We start from the raw sequence: 21,407 nt of genomic DNA on the forward strand, positions 1-21,407 counted from the left end.
ACACTCCATGACTCAGTCTGTGTTTGCTATCGCTTTAAGGACAACTCAAGCATCTCAATTACTGGGCCGGTTCTCTCAGGTCGTTGGGTGGATATGAATCCGACTACAGAGCTTATATAAACCACAGAGAAAAACATGTTTTTGCTTTTAAGAAAGGACATCCTTCCTTTCTGATTTATTTGTCATTACATTGGAACATGTCTTTATTTGCACTATGTACACGTTGCCGTTCACACATGATAGGAACAAACAAATCCCCAAAACATAATAAAAAACACGCCATCTTCTTTAATTCGGCTTAATAGCACGACACAAAGAGATCACCCGGCCATCGAGGAAATGCATTCAGTCTTTGTTGCGGTGATGTGTACATTAACTCGTCACAATGAGAAGGAAATAACAACAGCATTGAAACCCGCGTGCTGTTGTGACACATTGCACAATACCAGGTTGCCAAAGAAGCCAGATAAGAACACATCATTTTGAATGACACGCTACATAACACAAAGCATCTTCATCGTTATCAGCAATAAAACTTTCTCCGAAGGATGAGAGCGGACGTACAGAGTCTTTTGGTATAGTTACAGTGATGGTCATGACGTGTGCGTGCACTGACGTGGAATCGTGAGTTACCACTGGAACGTGTGGCCCGAAGGGGTGCGAGGTTATAAGGCTTTATTACACGGCTTTGTTGAATACTATATTCTGATTGGTCAATCACGGCGTTCTACAGTCTGTTATTTCTTTATAGCAGACCGTTGCTATGTATGACTGTTGCTATGGGCGCAGTTCTGATGTTGGACTCTGAAGAACCATTTTTGTGTCAAATTATTGATTTCTTAAGTAAGTAGCCGTGTAATAAGCAGGATAATGTACAGCTAGCGGGTCATTGTTGCGAAATAAACCGCAAGACGCAAAACCGCATCGCCCTGTCGGGGTTTATTTCACAACAATGACCGGCTCACTGTACATTATCCCTTACCTGTGTAATGACCAGCTTTTCAGATGACCAGAAACTCAACGAGGTGAATCTTAAGGCGCCCAAACAAATACCTAGAAATCAGTTGGCATTCAGCCAATCATTATCTTACTTCCTTTATGTTTATTCATACGGGCAGCCAAGAATAAAATTCAAAGAAGAGTCTCGGAGCTGCAGTTTTATATAAGCAAAGCGCACTGGAAACTGGAGAACTACGGGTAACATTCACTCTTCATTAGCACTGCAGAACCGACTTACACGGTTACTTTCAAATGTTCACAGAGCCGAGGATGTGTAAATGGATTGTTTACTTGCAGGGTTTGACAGCAACCAGCCGACGCCAAAAGTGGCTTATTAGTGAAATTAATGTGGTTGTGCTATTTTGGGGCAATGCTCCAGAGAGTACACATTCCTTCAGAAAAAGTCATTACGGGGAGCTAATTGTGCGCCATAAATGTCAGGTATGACTAATGCAAGACCTGTGCAGGGAAACTAAGTGTGTAATGTCACCTCTTGAGGCTTGAGCCATCATCTGCCTGCAAAATAAAAAACACAAACTGTCATTAATAAGCCCTTCATACAAAGAGAATCAGTGAATTTGCCTGTCGTGTGTCTGCTTTTTCAACTTGTGATAATTCTTGAAATTGTGAGGGAACACTTTGAAGCGTCTGAGTGCTTTATCACTATGAAATGTCCTCTGTTTTAATAGCTGAATTGGGGGAATGTGAGTTTAAGCATTGCACAAAATATGAGCCCCTTCACAGCCTGATAAATTTTAATTTAAGCTTTTTTTATGATCTGACAAAAACAAGTTCTGCATCCAATCAATCATGCGTAGCGGTGCACTGCCGGCATAGCTAGAGTCATGCAAAGAATAATTGATCACAGCTAAATTCGAAAGCTGTCAGGCTGCGACGCTTTGTTTGTATGCGCAGCCCCGGAGGAAACGTAAGGCCTGCCTTTTAACGACATTATCTACCTGATTTATTACAACTTCCTCGCCCCATTGTGAACGGCTGATGTTTCTTTTCACATCGCCGTAACAGATGCAGTGTTTTTTGGGAGACGCTGTGCACCGGTTTCCCCTGAATTTCTGACCATCTGGCCAACCTTGCATACGGCGCTTTGCTTCAGAGGCTATAAATGAAACATTCCTTAAAGCGAGATTAATCAAGGTGCCTTTTAGACAGCGGGGAACACAAAAAGACAAACACAAAAAAAAAAAGAAGCACATTTGCATGTACGTAGGCAAACCATATCTGGTATGAACAGATTTTGTTAGATTTCGGGCATGTCTTTGATGGATGGACACCTTCTCGGAGGTAAAATACAGGCCTGAGGCTCCTTAGATTCTTGTAATTCATGCCAGTGCGTATTGTTCAATGAGACAGAAACAGCCTCTAATCGTGTTTGATCTTTTTTTTCTTCCTCTCGGAGCTTTATTCTTCTCTGATTGAAATTATAATCAGGTGTTTTTTTTCTGAAGTTTCTCCGGAAATGAAAGCCGTCCTTTGTCATGATTTTAAGAAAATGTGAGCATGGCCATCTATTGCAGCCGTGGTGTTTTTGAGTCGATGAGAGCAGCTCACGGTCTATTAAAGACGGTCCTGGGTGGCAAACTGAGATGACAGGAGACAGGAATCTGCGGAAAGGCTCCGATTTTAACTGCAGCTCAAATAACAGCGACACAGAGTTAGATTAGGGGTGATTTTGAGATGATTTCTAACCCTCCTCAAAGTCTCGAATAATTGCTTGAGTGTGCAGCTCAGTGTTTCCTCCTCAATGTGTCTCCAGGGGTCTTGGAAGTTAAGAACCAGCCAAAAAGAGGATGAAGCCAACGGGGGTTTAAGTCAATGGGATGCAAACTGGACTCCAACGTGGAATACTTCCATTACTCAAATCCTCTCCCTGTCTCAACAAAATGAAAAAAAAAACTTTGTCTATCCCCAAATCCCCCTCTTCTCACCCTCCAGCTTGACCTCTCTCCAGTCACTGTGGCTAATCTTGGCTGACAGAGGGCCTGTAGGGAGAGAAAGCTGGAAAGGCGGAGGGGAAAAACTGTACATCCCCGAAAAAACTTTTCCTCCAAGTCTGCAGGAGCAATGCCGTTCCCATGAGAGGGGTCGTTCTCTTCCCGGGATCCCTGGAGGTGCGTCGGACGGGAGGTGCGGCTGCTATATGTGTCCTGGTTTAGAAAGGTAGGCAATGAGAGCTACCACCACCCCCACGTACACGCCGGTGCCTATAGTGATGGAGAGGGCGGCGAGGAACAAAGCACGTCTGGAGGCAATGTTGGCCAGTGGGAAGTCACCTTTGTTCACCGCCTTGGTGGTCTGGGGAAGGAGGAAATGCAAGAGAAGAAGAGAGTCAGATACAGTTTGGAAGGGACCTCAAGAGAAAGGGTGACCTATTTTTCAAAAGAGCCGTAATTACAGAAGCTGTCTATTATTTCTGAGGCGCTGTGAAGAAAACATGCAACCGGAGGATGGGCCCATTGACCGAGCGACTCGGCGTCGCCCGGGAGAGCTCATCATGCATGGCAGGACTAAAAAATGGCAATTAGTGTGAAAATGTCACGGAGTGGAGGTGGTGGTCATATCGGCTGCTAGCACTGAATGAGAAATGACATATGAGGAAAACAGATTTATCATAATTTCAATAATTAAAGGAAAAAAAAAAAACCTTGACAAAGAGCAGCAGAGATTAACAACGTCTTTCAAGGCTCTGGCAAACCAAAAATCTGAAGAGTACATTTTAGACAGCGCTGCCATTGTTTGGGAAAACATTAAGAAAGGACTTCATCAATACCTCGCACTAAAAGGTGAAAACTAAACATTGTAAAATCTTTTGAAAACGGTCATTAAAAAGCAGGTTATTTGTGTGCTTGGATGGTTTTTACCACCTATTTTCCCAGACAACAACCCCCATCAGCATGACCCAGTTACCGAGTACTTAAGGTTATAGTGCATTTTTACAACCCATATATCCTCTGTGTGGTGTTGTGTTAACCATTCTGCTTAAATTACAGGTGTTTTACACAGTTCCCCTTTCACATTATATATAGTCCTTTGATACATTGCAAAATATATATTGCAGCAGCTTTAAATCATTTGTTACTTAAGGTAAAAACTCAAAAGTGCCCCGTGGAGTTTTTCTTGTAAACAATATATTTAGTATTTAAAGGTCCTGTGTGTGTAGGATCTAGCGGTGAGGTGAGGAGATTGCAACTAACTAAAGCCTCTCCCATGTGCCAAGCGTGTTGCAGAGCTACCGTGGCCGACACGAATGGCCCTCTCTAGAACCTGTTGTTGTAAGAGTAGCGTAGGTCATTTAGAGCAGAGCCAGTACATAGAGTGTGTGTGTACATGGGAAGTGAGTGGTGAAGTAAGAGAGAGAAAGCGGCAGCGACAGGAGCGGCTTCGACTTTGGCCCAAACAGGAGAAAGTTAACCGAGTCTGGTTTGTCCGTTCTGGGCTACTTTAGAAACGTGGCGGTGCAACATTGTGTACTCCGTGGAGTGGACCCGTTCCTTATGTAGATATAAACAGCTCATTCTAAGGGAACAAAATGATTCTTATTATCAGGTGATTATACACTAACGAAGACATAGTCTGCTCTGATTGGTCAGCTGGCCCACTGTTTTGATTGGTCAACCAAACCAAACTCTTCAGACTCCGCTACAGCTCTGCTCTAACTAGCTTGGTTTGAGGTGTGCCAAACTAGCCGCTAGGCAGGTATTATACAAAGGTGTTAATTGGTGACATCACTACGTTACGAAAAAAAGGCAGGACTTCAAGCCAGGCGTTTCAGGCAGTTCGGGAGCAGTGTTTCTGTGGGGGAGAGTAACTCCCTTTGGCGTGGACTTTGGACTTCGTAACTTTGTAGACCTTTTACATGCACAAAAAAACACGCACTAAAGGAAAGAGAAAAAGTACAAAAGCATAATAGGTCCTCTTTAATACAATAAAAAAAAATCACTGGGAGTCCCTGTTAATGAGTGAGAGATAATAAACTACTGAGCCCTTTATTATTTAGCCAAATAGGAAACGTCAGCTATGTAACTGGATATGAGTGTTTGAAAATACAACAATGAATAGTGGTTTCTCTTGTATATTCTGCCCATTGTTGATGTGTTTACACTGCTGCTGGTGCTGGGTATCCTCTGGCTATCTTATTATTTGAATGAACTCGCTTGCCAGGAGGGAAATGGAGGGAAGAGCGACGCCTGCTTTGATTTGTTGTTTTCATTCATATAGCTGAATAGAGGGCAGCTGTAGATCAGAAAATACACACAGAGACAACAGTGGAAATTGTTACACAGTGGTTTTGTTTGGACTTTGTATTGTATATCCATCTCCATGCCAGAACACTTTGAATTCATTCTAATGATAATGTAGCTGATGTGAGTGAGTGTGATTAAGCTGGTGTGAGCCAAAGTCATCTCTTAGAAAAATCTGTCCCATTTATTTTGGAAGTGGAGCTCCAATAGAAGACAAGGTTATGTTTCTTATTCACAGCTGAGGTTAAGAGGGACTGTGACCGCTAGCTGGATGCAGTCTGCAGGTGGTGTTGATTTTGTATCTGCCGATGGCAGTGAATAGAAAAATAAACACCAAAGCAAGTCTCTACACAAATCCTTGTTTTGACCTTTGGTTTTCGCTCACAAGCTCGCAGACTGTGGATAGAAGTGGCTCAAATGAGGTTTCTTTGCAGGATGCCTAACCTTGCTCTTCGTAACGGAGTGAGGACTTTGGAATGGAGCCACTGCTTTTTTTCCTCATTGAGAGGAGCCAGCTGGTTCGGGCACCTGACCCGGTGCCTCCTTTATTTTTAGGTGTGCTCTGCGTGGCGAACTGAAGGGAGAGCCTGAGGTAAATGTAACACACGCTGGAGAGATGAATAGTTTCTGAAAAAAATCACGTCTTCCATTATTAAACCAATTTGAAAACAGTAATAATAAACAGCTCACACAGGCTACATGTCAAATTTATTTTTTAATTCATGTGCCAGTTTTTTGTTATCTATAAAGATGATTTTTTCTCATTTGTTATGAATATTTAATATTTACTGATGCCTTTTCATCTGTACAATGTACCTAGAATAATAAAAAAATACTCTATTATTCATAGCCTCTGCCCATTTGCACTACAGTCATGCAGACAGGGCCAGAGCAGCGCAGACTGTGAACTCCCATCTAAACTCTACTATTCCCCGTTTGGCTCGGCAGTCTGGATCTTTCTGGCTGCACTTTTGTAGCAAGTTAATTAAGTAAGACAGATGCAAATTACATTTGACTTAAAGTGCGATTTGGCCTGGGTTTAGTCTACAACATTAGAATAATAAGACAGAGATGGCAGATGTATCACAGCAAAATACTGCTAAGCGGAGGTGGGACCAAGTCATTATTTTGCAAGTCACAAATAAGTCAAGTCTTTGCACTCAAGTCCCAAGTATTAAACTTTGAGTTTCAAGTCCTAAAGAAGTCATAATGCGCTTTTCACCAAATGCAATTCCATTTTAACAACAGAGTAACATGGCGCTCAGTAACATGTTAGTTCTTCATGGTTTTCTCTTGATTGGATGCTGTCGGATTGGTTCGAACAAAGCTGATCTGGTGAATCAAGTGTAAGATGATCAAATGCAAGTCCCAATTCACCAAAAATAAAGAGTCCAGAGTTCAACAAAAAACAACATTTTTCAGGGATTCAGCAATACATAACAAAAGATAGAAATTACATTTGTTCAGTTCAGTTTTTCCTCCCACGAGTAAATCCTCTCCCCAAACAAATAAAGGATCTCTGTTCAGTTTGTTCAATTATTTCCCCACGAGTAAATCCTCTTCCCAAAAAAATCAATAAAGGATCTCTGAAAAAGTAAATAAACGGGTTTACCTCCAGTACAGAGTAGCATGTTCCTGCTGTAGAGGAGGCTGCAGTTTCAGTACCACATTTCTGGGGCCCTAGTTTTTCACGATGCCTACTGTCTACAATGTAAATGCTTGTTTAATACTCATTGTTTTACCATTTTAATTAAGTTTAAATAATCTTACCAATGAAACTGTGCTGCCCCACTGTTTACCCCCACAATACATGTTATTTCCACTCGGTTATCTTGCATCTCTCTCTCTCTCAGGAGTCGTTGAGACCTTTAGCGGCTCTGTCATCATCCGCTGTACAAACAGTTTGCAAAGGTTAAGTTACGTAACAAACGCAACGTTCTTTTCTTTCCTAAACCTATAACAAACTAGTTTTGTTGCCTTAACCAAAATTGTTTCCGTGGCGGTGGCACACGTAATGCGGTCGTGGTTATTTCACGTAGGCTATTTCTGTGAGATCATGTTGCAGCGGACCGAAAGCAGTATTTAGGTCTTAGAAATATGGTCCTGAAATTTGCAGCCTCCTCTACTGCAGGAACATAATATTACCGGCACCAGGCAGTTGATCGTCTTCAGGCACACACTTTTAAAATACCATGCTTTTTGATCTTTGGGCTTGGGGGAAGGTATCAAGTAGGGCTGTCAAAGTTAACGCAATAAAAACGCATTAACGCAAATTCGTTTTAAAGCCACTAATTTCTTTAAGACATTCACGCAATTGATCTTTCAGAGGTTGAAACAGGCTCATTTTTAAAGCTAGAGTGAAGATATTGGCATCATATGAATCCATTGGTACCAACCATGTCATACTAGCTTGTCGCAGAGGAGGCTGAATAATGCTCAAAAAATGTCATGGGCATTTTCAAAGGGGTCCCTTGACCTTTGACCTCAAGATAGGTGAATGAAAATGGGTTCTATGGCTACCCACGAGTCTCCCCTTTACAGATATGCCCACTTTATGATAATCACATGCAGTTTTGGGCAAGTCACAGTCAAGTGAGCACACTGACACACTGACAGCTGTTGGGCTTGAGTTTGTCATGTTATGATTTGAGCATATTTTTATACTAAATGCAGTACCTGTGAGGGTTTCTGGACAATATTTGTCATTGTTTTGTGTTAATTGATTTCAAATAATAAATATATACATACATTTGCATAAAGCAAGCATATTTTTCCACTCCCACGAGTATAAAATACTTGACAAAATTTCCAATTTAAGGTACATTTTGAACAGATAAAAAAATGTGTGATTAATTTGCGATCCACACTTCTGCTAAGTAAAGCAAATGCAGAAAGGACCGATACCTCTCTAACTGCATAATGGCTACTTACTCATTTCAAGTGGTTTGTTTTAATGGAATGAGTTCCTGAATGCAACGTTGCGTGTCACCATGTTAGGGTTGTCTCTAGGGTAGGGAGACTTTTTTTGAGGCATTTATTGAAACGGGATCAGATTTGTCTGACTGGTTAGGCAGTCTGTTATAGCCAAAATGCTTTCTGTGGCAGCCAACTCGGCATCATCTCACAGCATCTTTAAGCACAGCAGTTTTGACGACAGAATAATAAATAAATAATGAATGTAAAATTTCCCATTTTCAGTGGTTGTTACATACTGAAAAACACTACGCATGGGGTCTTTCCCACTGTGCACCAAATGCTTCATTAGTGCCAAGACGGTTTTAGAAGACAATGCCTAATAGTCCAAGACAAAGAGAGCCAGTGAGAGACTCTATAGACAAATGCCTCGAAAAGGTCAAGAAGCAAATCTAGACAAAGGACATGTATTCAAGGCAGAGCCTTTAGCTTCCGTGTCAATACTGTAATTATTGAAACAAAAGCACTATTATGGAGGCCTTATGGGAAATTAGGATGGAGTTTGCTTTCAAAATGAGACTGAGCACATTCTCCTTTTGATGATACGCTCCCCCCCCCCTAGGCAAGGTCTTTAGGAAGAGAGAATCCTAAAAAAGAGACATAATGTGACGGTGGACAGTTTAATAGTCTGCATCACTGGCAGGAAGCGGAGTTGAAGGGCACATGCTTGTTATTTCATTTCTCCACTGATCCCATTTATTAAACACTGTAATTGATTTATCAATCTTTTTCTCCACCTAACTCAAATAATGTAATAAAAGCATGTTGTGGCTCTTCCTGAGGGACATCACTCTGAAAGACTAAATGTAATAAAGCTAGAATGTGGACAAAACGGATGTAGTAGATTGAAAGTGTGTATGCTGTGTTCTCTGTGAGCATCAGCCTTGTATAATGTACCGTATACAGTATGTCACTGTGAGGATGTTTCCTTGAATCCCCTTGAGAGGAAAGCGGTTAGAAGCATTAAGGCTTTATCTCCACAACCTTGACAAAATGATTGAAATGTGGTGTCATAGAAAAAAAGATAACATCTCAGACTTAGCCGCGTGGAGACTCGCATTGCGACGCGCTCTCGGAAGTCAATTCAGCACCCTTAACAGGTTTTCCTTCCATAAACAACACATAAAACCCCTCTCTTTCTCTCTCCCTCTCTCTGTTGGTCTCTCGACCTCCCCCCGCATAGGCGGCCATGCAAATACATGAACTGCTTCGCCATAATTAGCTCATTCATTTTCCTCCGTTATGATGACTTGTATGCTGTAAGATAACTTCAGGGGAGTCTTATTTCTGTAATCGTGAAAGGAATTGCTGCGGCTCCCCAACTCTGCACTCTCCAGCACAGATGTCTCCGAGCGGAGAGAAACATTCACCAGCAACTCCAAACAAAACACTCACCCTATTAGCGGCAATAATTGAAACTCAATTCCGCTTCCCAATCAAACGCTCCGAGCTAATTTCCCCGCAGATAATCACGGCGTTTTAGTCATTATCAGTTGGTTGGGTAGGCGGTTAACGCTAAATCCTGAAACGGTAAACCATAAAGACGTTTACACGGAATTAAAGATGTAGTCGTTGGCGAATAGGATATGAAGCATAATATGAATGCACGTCTGTTTCTGTGTGTTTGTCGATGCCCTCCCTCAAATTCCCAATGCGGCGGCTCTCTCTGTTTGACCGGGTCTGACCTTCCAGTGGGACAAAAACACTATTGATCTGCCGTCCACAGACTCTATTATAGTCGCTAAGCTGTTTGTTTGTAAATGTCCTCGGGAGTAAGTGACGAAGCTGATGTGCTATCAATTCTAAACTTTTCGTCTCGGCTCATTCTGCTGCCCTTGTCTAATCCCATAATGCATCTGCTTACAGTGCCCTATATGAAGGCAGAGAGGATTAACAACAAGAACAGTAAAGTTGAGAAAAAAACCATTTAGATTAGATTGGACTGTTGTCAGGCCATTAAATAAGTGTTATCGTCACTATAAGCACCATAAATCTGGGTCAATAGTAGGATTTATCATCTATTTACATGGTAAATCACTGAAAGAACACGGCCGCGACCTCTAGCGAGCGTAGCAATTATGACCGGAGCAGAAGCGGAAGTCAGTCACTATATTGGGTGGAGGTCGGGGGCGACGGATGGGAAACAAAACACAGGGTCTTTCGCCCAGGAGGCAGGGTTTGCAATGCATGTCAAACCAACAACATACAGTTGTCTTTGTGTTCACAAGCGTTAAGTTTCGCTTTCACTTCTGAAATGAAGTTATTTTAAGCCAAAACACAATGTTTTTCCCGAAACTGAAACCAAAACGAAGTTGTAGTTGTGTTGCCTAAGCCTAAAAAAGGCATTTTATTTGTGTTCAAAACTAGGGCTGTCAAAGTTAACGCGATAATAATGCGTTAACTGCAAATTAATTTTAATGCCACTAATTTCTTTAACACATTAACGGAACTTGTAATTTTTAGGTTGTAGCTAGAGAGATGCTACTGCATCATATGTAACTAGAAAACTTAAGGATTCCATTGTTACCAACCACATCATACTAAACGCTCCAAACTTAAGCTAAATTTTGGTGAGGAAAAACTGTCATGGCCATTTTCAAAGGGGTCCCTTGACCTCTGACCTCAAGATGTGTGAATGAAAATGGGTTCTATGGGTACCCACGAGTCTCCCCTTAACAGACATGCCCACTTTATGATAATCCCATGCAGTTTGGAGCAAGTCATCAAGTCATCATACTGACACACTGACGCACTGACAGCTGTTGTTGCCTGTTGGGCTGCAGTTTGCCATGTTATGATTTGAGCATATTTTTTCTGCTCAAATCATGCAGTACAGGGTTTCTGGATTTGTCATTGTTTTGTGTTGTTAATTGATTTCCTCCAATGTTGATAAGAGTACTTATACTTTACAAATCTCCCTTTAAGGTACATTTTGAACAGATAAAAAAATGTATGATTAATTTGCAATTAATCACAATTAACTATGGACAATCATGCGATTGATCGTGATTAAATATTTTAATCAATTGAGAGCCCTATTCAAGTTTCGCTTTCACTTTTACAACGTACAGTATTAGGCCCCTAATGACCCACATCTATGGTGCTTATAGCGACTGATGACGCCTATTTAATGGACTGATAACAGTCAAAGCAACTTTTTTATTACAGTTAGCCAAACTGTTCAGATATGGTATTATACCTTAATTCTATGTCTTTTTAGAAAATCGAGATATTGCACTCTGACTTTGTTGGTTGGTACAGATCCCTACACACTCCTCTAAAGATGTACAGATGGTGCAGAAGTTCACACAGATAATCCCATTCCAGGCCATGTTCTGCTAAAAACTTGCAATATCCTCGCATTAGATCCTACAGAGTTAATTGATTTAGTTAGTAACGGGTGGGGGGGCTCCCTGAACGATTGAATGAAATGAAGACCAGTGAAGTGGGTTATTGAGCTATAAAATGAAGCGATCCCAGACTCCTACCATATTTTTTCCTGACAGCTCTCTTGGACGGCACCTTCTAAAGGAGGGAGATTGGCAGAAAAGCCATCCATCCCTAAACACAGCCATCACTTCCCCATAATTACCCAGGAAGAATCAAATTAGCTCCTGACAAGATAATTCACTTACTGCCTTCATCTGCCTCGGACTGCTCGCCCCCGCAGATAAGTCGGCTAAATGCTCGAGCTTTTGATAAGAATTTATAGTCAAAGACAGAACAATTTACTGAGAAGCCCATCTTTCTGTGTGTGTGTGTGTGGTATGTGTGTTTACATGTGCTTTTAAACGTAGCCTGCATGTGTGTGATGGCCTTTTAACGTCGATCGTGCACACATAAGAGAGACAGAATTGATTAGCGACAAGACAAGTAAGAGACCTCTATGCTCTGTGTTTGACTGACACATCATCATCATCGGAGCTGTTTCCCACAGAACTGAAAAGAGGGAGGAAGTCCAGTTGGAATCCATTAGACAACCATTATGTGCAAGCTTCGAAATGAACAGCGTTGCCTTGTCACATCGTGACAGGTCGTACTCTAAAATCACACGGGCGTGTTCACGGCTGTCTCCACAGTTCATAATAATGTGGCTTTATCTTTCCATCAAGGTAAACATCTCTGGCAAGGCAATATTGTCTTATCTATTACCCATTAAGGTATTTAAAGTGGCAGTAGGCAGAATGATTTTGGCATTGGGAAGATCATTTGGTTTTGAGAGATAACTAGACTTCTGCACCTCCTCATGGCTCTGTTTTCAGGCTTTAAAAAATCAATGGAGACAGCTGTCAATCACTCGCGAACTCCGATCAAACGGTCAAACTAGGCAGCGCTGATCACATCTGAATCAATATTCTGTTACTGTAATGCCTATTTCTCGCCTCAAATGTTTTCAGAATCATCTTGTAGTGTACTGTTTAGCAGTAAAATGAGAAAGTTTGCTACGGCTGGTCGGCGGTGCTTGGTATTTCCTCAGCTGATCTCAACATGACTGCCGGGTCACAAGCTTTCTCATTTTACAGCACCGGAGGACACAGAGGCACATGATTTTTTTTCAGATTACTTGTTTCATGTACTACTATGTCAGTATATAGTGACCGTTTTATAAAAAAAAAACTTTTTGGTCATCATATTTGCTTCAATCTTGCCTACTGCTGCTTTAACACTCAAGCTCTGCATATAAGATCTGATATTTTAACCGTAAAGACACTCCTTCGATTTAATTGCTTGACAGTTATAATTCAGAAAACGGTATATTTGTGTCTGAAGGACTAAACAAAACTGTATTTTAGTGCGTTTTTCATGCATTTCTTCCCCCAAATACTGCTTTCCAAACTACAGCTTAAACAAGGCTGTTTAATGCGTTATCGTCACACCTGTAATTTGGTTCACGTTCAATCCTCAAGTTCAAAGGCTGTCTCTCTTCGTAGTATTTCCTGGAGTTTACAGATAGAGCCTTGAAAGTGATTTATATACTCTTATCCCTAAAGTCGGCCATTATTGGCCTTGAGTTATTGATGAATTGCCCAGTAAAAAAGTGCCCTTGCACTGGCAGTACGAGGGTCCTTTTTTATGTGTGATAGGCCTTCATCCTTTGGTGATGAGTCATAGAGCCGAGCATGTGTGCTCGCATGTATACAAATTCATAAGGATGTATGCGTGGGAGGATGCACCTGTTTTAGACCTCTACAGACAGATGCTCATCCTTCAACAGCATGTGTTACAGACCACAGCTTTGTAGGCGTCTGCATGGCATGCATGTGTTCATATGAGTGTGTGTGTGGGTGTGTGTGTGTGTGACCTCACCCCCTGTGAGAAGTAAAACGCTGCGATCCCCAGAGGCCAGAAACAGCAGAGCATGGAGAAGATGGCCAAGCCGAGGTGGTCTCGTGGAGGGACGACTATGAAGTTGTCCTCGCTCTCGCTGTCACTGGAGCAGTCCGTCTGCACAGAGAACAACAACTTGGGTCAAAACACACACACGTTTTGTGCCATGTACATGTACAAATGTTATCAGAAGGCAATATGAGGGGGGGATGCCATCCCCGTTGTTCAAAATGATCAAAATGCATCCCTCTTTGTTAACCTGCCATCCCTCCTCACCATCCCCTAGTAGCTGAGAGAGTGCAAGGGCAGAGGGGTTGTTTCGTTGTCCAGTCTGCCTGACTCATTGATCCTTTATCTGACTGAGGTTCGTGCAACTTAGTAGATTCTGCACCGCGTTCCGGTTGCGCCTTGGCCACCGGAGCTGATCATTTATGCGTAAATGAACATTCTTGACCATTTTTACCGCTATTACCTTATCACCTTTATATTTCCTTGAATAGGTAAACCGGGCATTTCGAAGGGATATATGTTTGATAACTCACAACTTTGCTTTATGCATGTGTTATTGAAAACATAAACACATGTTAAATACTTTATAAATGAGACCTAATAAATGCATTCAGGTAGAGTTAACAGACCCTCATTTTTTTCCTCTCATCAGTAAAACAAACAGAATGTACGCTAACCTTTCATATTCGATTCAATGTTATAAGGAGGCTACAATTATCAGAACAATACAAACATTCAGGCTCCCTTATGTAGCTAGACAATGCTTGTAATTCCGCCAGAAGTGGCGGGGTATTGATTGAGAAAAACAGATTGATTCATTGTTTATATATTTAAATGTGATGTGTATTGATTTATTAACAAACTGCCTGCTGCATGTTACAATTTATGAGTGGTGATGTAGCAGTAAACAAACAGGTGGGTTCAGATAACTCTGACATTCATACAACTATCTTAAAGGTCCAGTGTGTAGGATCTGGCGGTATGCAGTGGTGAGGTGAGGAGATTGCAACCAACTGAAGTCTCTCCCGTGTGCCAAGCGTGTTGAGAGTTACGGTGGCTGACGCGAAATATGTCTCAAGAGCCAGTTGTTGTAAGAGTAGCATAGGTCATTTGGAGAAGAGCCAGTGCATAGAGTGTGTTTGTATGTGGCAAGCGAGTGGTGAAGCAAGAGAGAGAAAGCGCCGTGGCGACGGATCAATCAGGTGATTATACACTAAAGAAAACATACTTATTGATATTATATTCCATTTCTGCCAATAGATCCCCCTAAATGTTACACACTGATCCTTTAAAGAAGTAGTTCACTCATGTGACGTTAGGGCTTCAGCCAGCAGTCGGTTAGCTTAGCATAAAGACTGAAACAAGGGGAAACGGCTGTTCAAAGGTAACAAAATCCACCTATATGCACCTCTAAACATCATATTCATAAATTGTTTGTTTAGTCCTTACAAAATAACATGATACATGTTAATTAGTCATCTTTAGAAGTGCTGATTTGGTTACCGTTGGACAGAGCCTGGCTAGCTGTGTCATATCCCCACAATATTTGTGGCACCCCTTCGGGCCAATCAGAATAAGTAAACAAGTTGTAGCGCCCTCTTTCAACATCTCAACGTGGTCAGTGCATCCACTTCCTGTGAAGTTTTGAAAAGGTTTGATCATCGGTGATGTGCAGACAGACTTCCGATTTCACTGTAACAGATGAAAGAAAAAGTTTCCCTTTATGTGTGCACAGGTAGAGGTGATTTTTAAGTCGACTGGGAGGAAAAAGAATCTGCATTCACTGAAAAAGAACAAAGCCATTTGTGTAATGGGAAACAAAACATAGACGAGCCTCTGCATGCCGGATCATTTCCTTCCGCGTAATGTCACTGCTCGTATTCATGGACTTTTTGCGATGGCCCATTAGTTTCTCATTAGTTTTGAGATATGCAGATTCCTACATTTCGGCATCTAAACAACAGATGGCATTGAAAAAAAAAGCCACGGTTGAAAGTACACTTCATTTCAAATGTGAAATAGTTATGAATCAAACACACCTCCTCCCTAAAGCTTTATGAAACTATTTCACGCTCCACGCAACATTCCTCACATGAAACTGAAATGCCTTCAGAGAAAGAGAATAGACGCTCGTACATCTGCATACTGTTGAGGGGGTTCTCAGTCCTCCTTATTCACAGCAGAAAATATCAGTTACAATTTCAAAGTTTGTTTTTTATGACCACAATTGGCCAAACAACCTTTAACGTACACATAAAGTGTATTTTTTTCCCCCACAACAAAGGAAAAACTAAGAATAGAGATTTATTTTCCACGGTGCCTGTAATGAAAAGAAATTGCAGATTGAGGCCACGGTTTCTATACGAGCCATTAAGCTGCATCCTTCACACATCATCCTGTTTGAAGGATGATCCAGCATGAGGGTGGAACACGGGAAATGAATGAAAGAAATCAAGGCCAACAATATACTGTTGTGTCAAAGAAATTCAGTTCAATATGAAGCTGAATATTTCAATCAGAGATGGGGGAAATGGTGGGGACGTGCAGTCAAATCATCCCGTTTAAGATGGCAATCTGACAAAGGAAATGCTTGTCCTTTATTTTCATTGAGTAATCTGACATGTTGTCGCTATGTAATCCTTATTTTTGTAAGTATTTTCAGTGGGTTTATATTTCTTAATCCCTGCATGTGTTTTTTGTGGTTGTGGTGTACCTTATGAATTTGTTTTTTTAATTTAAAACACTAAGATTACAGTGTTTCCCCCTCGACCACAGATTATCTGACTTTTATTTCCTGGAACTACTTTCAGGGAACTAAAAGGTTCCTTTAGCTCATTGTTGTCTGCATTTCCACCGCGGTCTAAAGATCTGCAAAGATAAGGCAAATTAATCCGTTGACGTACAGTATGAAAAAGCAACATGACATGTGACGAAGGCTGCTGGTGGTCGCAGCGGTAAACACGCTCTGCAGCCTGCAGTTCAGTGTGCCCGCCTGGGTTCATCTAAAAAACATGCTGGAAAAAAAACGTTAGGTTCTGTCTCACTGCGACGACATTTACTGCTGCATAGTATTTACTGATGCACTTTGGATGTAATGAATGAAATACAGCCGAGGAAAATGAAACTAAGAGCCTCTGTCTCCACAGTAAATCATCTGTTGAGTGTTATTTATTTGTGCTTTAGGACGTTAACGCCGTGAAACAATCAGAAAATAACTTTTCTTTCTCTCATTCACAGCACCGGCGCGCTATGTCTCTCTCTCTTCTACCGCTCGCCCTCTCAGCTCACTTGCATCTCTCTCTTTTTTTAAATGCCTAACTTTACTTTTTATGTTATTAAATCTGTCCTAAAATGGTCCTAAATCGATACTAGAGAACTTCCTTGTTTTATGAATGAAGCGGTACAGTTGAAGCTGCAGTGCTGTGTTTGACCAATCAGCGACGTTCATCCCTGCAAACTCTACCCTGAAAGTTCTGGTACTCTCACAAAGTATTACCTCCCGATCAGGGCCTTTTTTGGGGGGTAAAAACTAAGAAGTTCATTTAGACACTGGGTCCCTGCTGTCGATACACAATGAGTTCCTCTTAGTTCCGGGGGGAAAGTTCCTGCGGTGGAAACGGGGCTTTTGATACCTTACCAAGGTAGATATAGAAGCCAAGCATCCTGAGCTGTAGTCTACCCTGATGTGTGCTCGCCTCAGGCCTGGACTGGGGTTGCCTGCGTCAATGTTGGATAGAGTTGTTTTTTTTTTTCTTGGGCAGGTGTTGTTGCTCTAAAAGACACTGTTGCCTGGCTTGCATCAAGCTCTTGACTCCCTTTTACTCCTGGATTTTTTGACTTCTTCGGGGTTAAGTGAATGCTTTAAAATCCCAGCGGTATATGAATTGTTTTTTTTGGACATGTTATTCTTTCAAACCAGAGTGGACAGTAAAGAGGTGAAAGGAACGAAGGCACCAGGTCTTTTACTTCTACTTTTATTTTGTTAAATTTAAAGCTATATTTTAGGGTGAAAAAAAATAGAGCCAGATTAATACAAAGGTACAATTTTTGTGGATGATTAATTTTAATGAACACACTACTCATTTTAAAAACATGTAAGTAAAAGTGCAGTGTAGTGGTGTTTGTATTAAAAGTCAAATTACTGTAACTGGGCGAGAGTGTTGGGAATTATTTTGCTTTGAGTAGTGGAACAATTTCCAATTAGTTTTAATAACGTGGCCCTTATAGTCATGTTGCCTGATTGATGGTGGGGATTAGTGGGTGGGCGGTTAAAACGTGTGGGGGCCCTGCCCACTAATGGTAGGAAAAACACACACACACGCTAATTTAATCCAAAAATAGACATCCTAGAGGACAAAACTCCAAAAGTGACTGAGCAAGCAAAACTTGTCTAATCTGTCTCTGCAGCCTCACACGATGCCACTCTGTGTTGTCAAGAATCTGTTAAAAGCTGTGAACACAGACTCCTGCCGTGATGATTGATACATGCTTTCATCCTCTTCATAATGCGATGCGGAGGCAAGAAAAGGGTCATAACACATGAGCATAATGCAGCCGACATTCTGCATAATGTCATTCTGCTTTCATGGCCTTAAGCAAGCGCTATAGCGCAATCTCTCCAGAGCGAGCCCAAGCCCTGCTCTGCTCTGCTCTGCGCCTCAGAGCTCACTGACAATATCTGCACAGCCTTCTGGCTGTTTGGAGAACGAAAACATACATCATCCAGGGATGCTAGCTGTTTGGCTCCCAGGGAAAGAGTGAGAGAGAGAGAGAGGTTAAAGAAGCAGAGGAAGTCAGTCAAGCAAGCGAACAATGAGGTCGGCCGGTGCAGACCTGCAGACAGGGCTGCGTATACTGTACAGGAAGCTACATGTACACCTGTCTGGATGTACAGGAAGGTGATTTATCATGAAACTTTCAAATGGTTGCAGGAGATCCGAAGCAGATGAAAAAACGGGCCACCGATCCTTCAGCAAAGCTGGAGCAATTATTAGAGTACGATCACACCGCTATCTTTTATTTTCCCTTCATCGGTGAATTCAAATCTGTGCAAACCAGAAGCTACAGGTCAGACTGCCAGGATTTACTGAGAAGCTGTGTTTTGATTTAAAGTAAACAGGATTTTGTTTACCACTTTCCCCACCTGACTTTTAATGAGCATGTGTGTGTGCATGCGTTGACATCCGTTCACCACCCCCCCTACACCAGAAAAGTCCTAATGACTATGCATGCCGGCGCTGCTTGCTGCGCTCAGATATGTCTTGTGGGGCGTAAATCCTGTCAACATGTGGCAACAGGCTGACAGGTAATGAAGAACTAATGGATGGTTTCACCACTCTGCCATGACAGCATAACCAAGAGGAGGGCTCGTGTAATTTATGTGTTGTCAAATTGCCTCCACAACATACCGGAAATCTGCCCCTGTCCACTTTTTTCTTTTCCACCCCCTGCTCTCCATCCTCCCCGGAGATTTGTCTTTGTACCTTTTATTCTTTTGTCCCGGTGTCAAGTGAATGTCTCGTAGCATAGCTGCTGTGTGGGAGGCAGGTAATCATATGAAGATAGCATGAGGGTGAACATGAATTTTAATGTATCTCTTTGAATTGATCCTCTCCACTGCGCACAAGACATCTCACAGCATGTCACATTCATTTGATTTCCCTTTCATTTGTGATGTGCTAACATGTCCACATATTCAAACTAAGCACGATGGAGATGATCCCTGTTCATGACAGCAAAATAAATAAATAAATACCGGTGTTTGTGCCCGGTGCACATGTTGTGACTGCAAAAAAGCTCAGTGAATGTGGCTGGAGTGCTGTAAAAGCATCATTATACTACATTTGTTGCCACATATTTAGGCTATTTTAGTAAAAGTAACTAGGGCTGGGTGATATGGCCAAAATCTTCTATAGCGATATAGGTCATTTTATATCTCGATAACGATATATATATCACGATATAGCAGTTTTTTTGGTAATTCAATAGTAATAGTCTATATGAAATAATCACATGGTATTTTGTTTACTCCTGTGTGAAATAAATACTTGGAAGACAAATGAAAAGGACTGAGCATTTTCTCATTTTAACAACATGAGTGCAAAATAAACACAACAGTTTTAAGTGACATTATAGAGAAAAATAAATAAATATAGGCCGAGCCGATATCATGATAGAAAAGATATATAGAAAAATATATACGATAGACATTTTTATATCGTTTTTACAATATATATCGTGATATTGCCCAGCCCTACCTTATTAAATAATAATAATAAATGTGTCTGAAGCTTATTGTCCTTGAGGATTTATAAAAATCAAACAGTCACAGCTTTCTAGGGCTGCACCGATCCGATAGCGATACCTACTGTAAGCTTTGGATATCGGCCGATCCCAAGTGTTGATCCGATACCAGCTTTTAATTAATAAGCTGTATGCCTCACTGTGTGACTGGGATCACTCTTTTATGTGTAAGGCAACATCAGGCTTGACTCAAACATTTCTTTCCTAACTTTGTAAAACAAAATGTAACAAATAAATACATAGATAATGTGACATAAATTTAGTGAAATGTTATTTATTATTATCAAAAAACTCTTCAAAATTAACAGGAATTACAATTCAGGTGTAAACCTTTTTAATGCAGCAACAAATTCGTCAAAACTTCAACAGGAACAAAAATTGCAGTATATAATGTATATAGTATATAAACATAGAGTTGGATTGAATAGATTGGCCCCATTGTCACCGATATCGATTCATCTATTTGAGTCAGTATACGCCCAATATCCAATGCAGTATCGGTTCGCTGCATCCCTACAGCTTTCTATTTGCCTTTCTTTGATATGCCTTTGAATGCTGATTCATGTTTTGAGAGCTGACTTCTTAAATTAGACCCCACAGGCCTCTATAGGGAAAAACGTGAATATCATTTCCCCTTGCCATGCTATATCCAACACAGTCAGTGAGTCCATAGCAACTGTACAATTAAAGGTCTTATGCTGGGAAAAGAAACAACCTTTGGATCTGAGCAATACTTGTCTGACTGTATAAGAGAGGAAAAAAGGAAACCACATACCACAAACACAAATTACTGAGCACATTGAATCAAATTAAAGCACCCGCAGAAATTAATATTGCCTTTCCAACCATTTTATGGAGCAAAAAAAACAGCGGTCGAGATTACAAAAATTAATTGCGTTACAGTGCAGCTAAGGTAGAAGTATCGCAACCAAAGGGAATTCAATTACCTGGCTGAATGCATAAGCAAAGTTAATGAGCAAGTGCCATTAAAGATGCAATACCTACGGCAAAAAATGAAATGTTCAGCACATTTACAGTCCTGAAGGTGAATAAGCATTCTTTTGGAAAACGCAAAAATGATATCTTGTGATTGCAACGGTGTCCTATGTCGGTGAGAAAACATGCCCTTTTTAAAAGGAGCAGTCATCGGGATCTGTGCCCTCCTAATAGTCCCCTCTCATGTAATTATGCTTCTACTAAAGATGGTTCATGTTCGCTTTGCATAACGAGAGTCACCTGCAGGTCATCTGACCTCGCTGTCTGTGGCGAGGCAGTCCTAGCCAAGACAATAATCAGTCGCACCCTTTGCATCCTAATGCAGCATCAGTGCAACGTACACTCGGCTCCAGATGGCCGTGTTAAGTTATTCCGGGGCAGGAGCCCATGCCCCCAGATGTGACTGGGGTGTTGTCTTAAGGGCTTGTAATTTATCAGGCGGTGTGATTGAGTGCTACTAAAGGGGGGGGGCGGCTGGTAAAAAGAAATACAAGCTTTACCGCGAGGTTAATAGGACCTTGTGATTTACACAGTGCCTTG

The 21,407-nt window shown here is 41.4% G+C and overlaps 1 protein-coding gene and 1 long non-coding RNA gene across 4 annotated transcripts in view; one reads left to right on the forward strand and one right to left on the reverse strand.

Moving 5' to 3' along the window:
* Positions 1-14,591, forward strand: part of LOC141756297 (uncharacterized) — a 33,054-nt gene extending 18,463 nt beyond the window's left edge. The window contains exon 4 of the long non-coding RNA XR_012591437.1: positions 14,526-14,591. This is a non-coding gene — a long non-coding RNA (uncharacterized LOC141756297). The remainder of the gene's footprint in view (positions 1-14,525) is intronic.
* The window catches only part of syndig1l (synapse differentiation inducing 1-like), a 45,052-nt gene continuing 23,776 nt past the window's right edge, over positions 132-21,407 (reverse strand). For all 3 annotated transcript variants that reach the window (XM_074615901.1, XM_074615902.1, XM_074615903.1), the window contains 2 exons: positions 13,539-13,676; positions 132-3,312 (listed from right to left, as the gene is read on the reverse strand). In XM_074615901.1, coding sequence (XP_074472002.1) covers positions 3,154-3,312; positions 13,539-13,676 — 297 coding nt within the window. In that variant the 3' untranslated portion in view covers positions 132-3,153. The remainder of the gene's footprint in view (positions 3,313-13,538; positions 13,677-21,407) is intronic.

The sequence above is a fragment of the Sebastes fasciatus genome, chromosome 18 (genome assembly GCF_043250625.1).
Source record: "Sebastes fasciatus isolate fSebFas1 chromosome 18, fSebFas1.pri, whole genome shotgun sequence".
In the NCBI taxonomy this organism is placed as follows: domain Eukaryota; kingdom Metazoa; phylum Chordata; class Actinopteri; order Perciformes; family Sebastidae; genus Sebastes; species Sebastes fasciatus.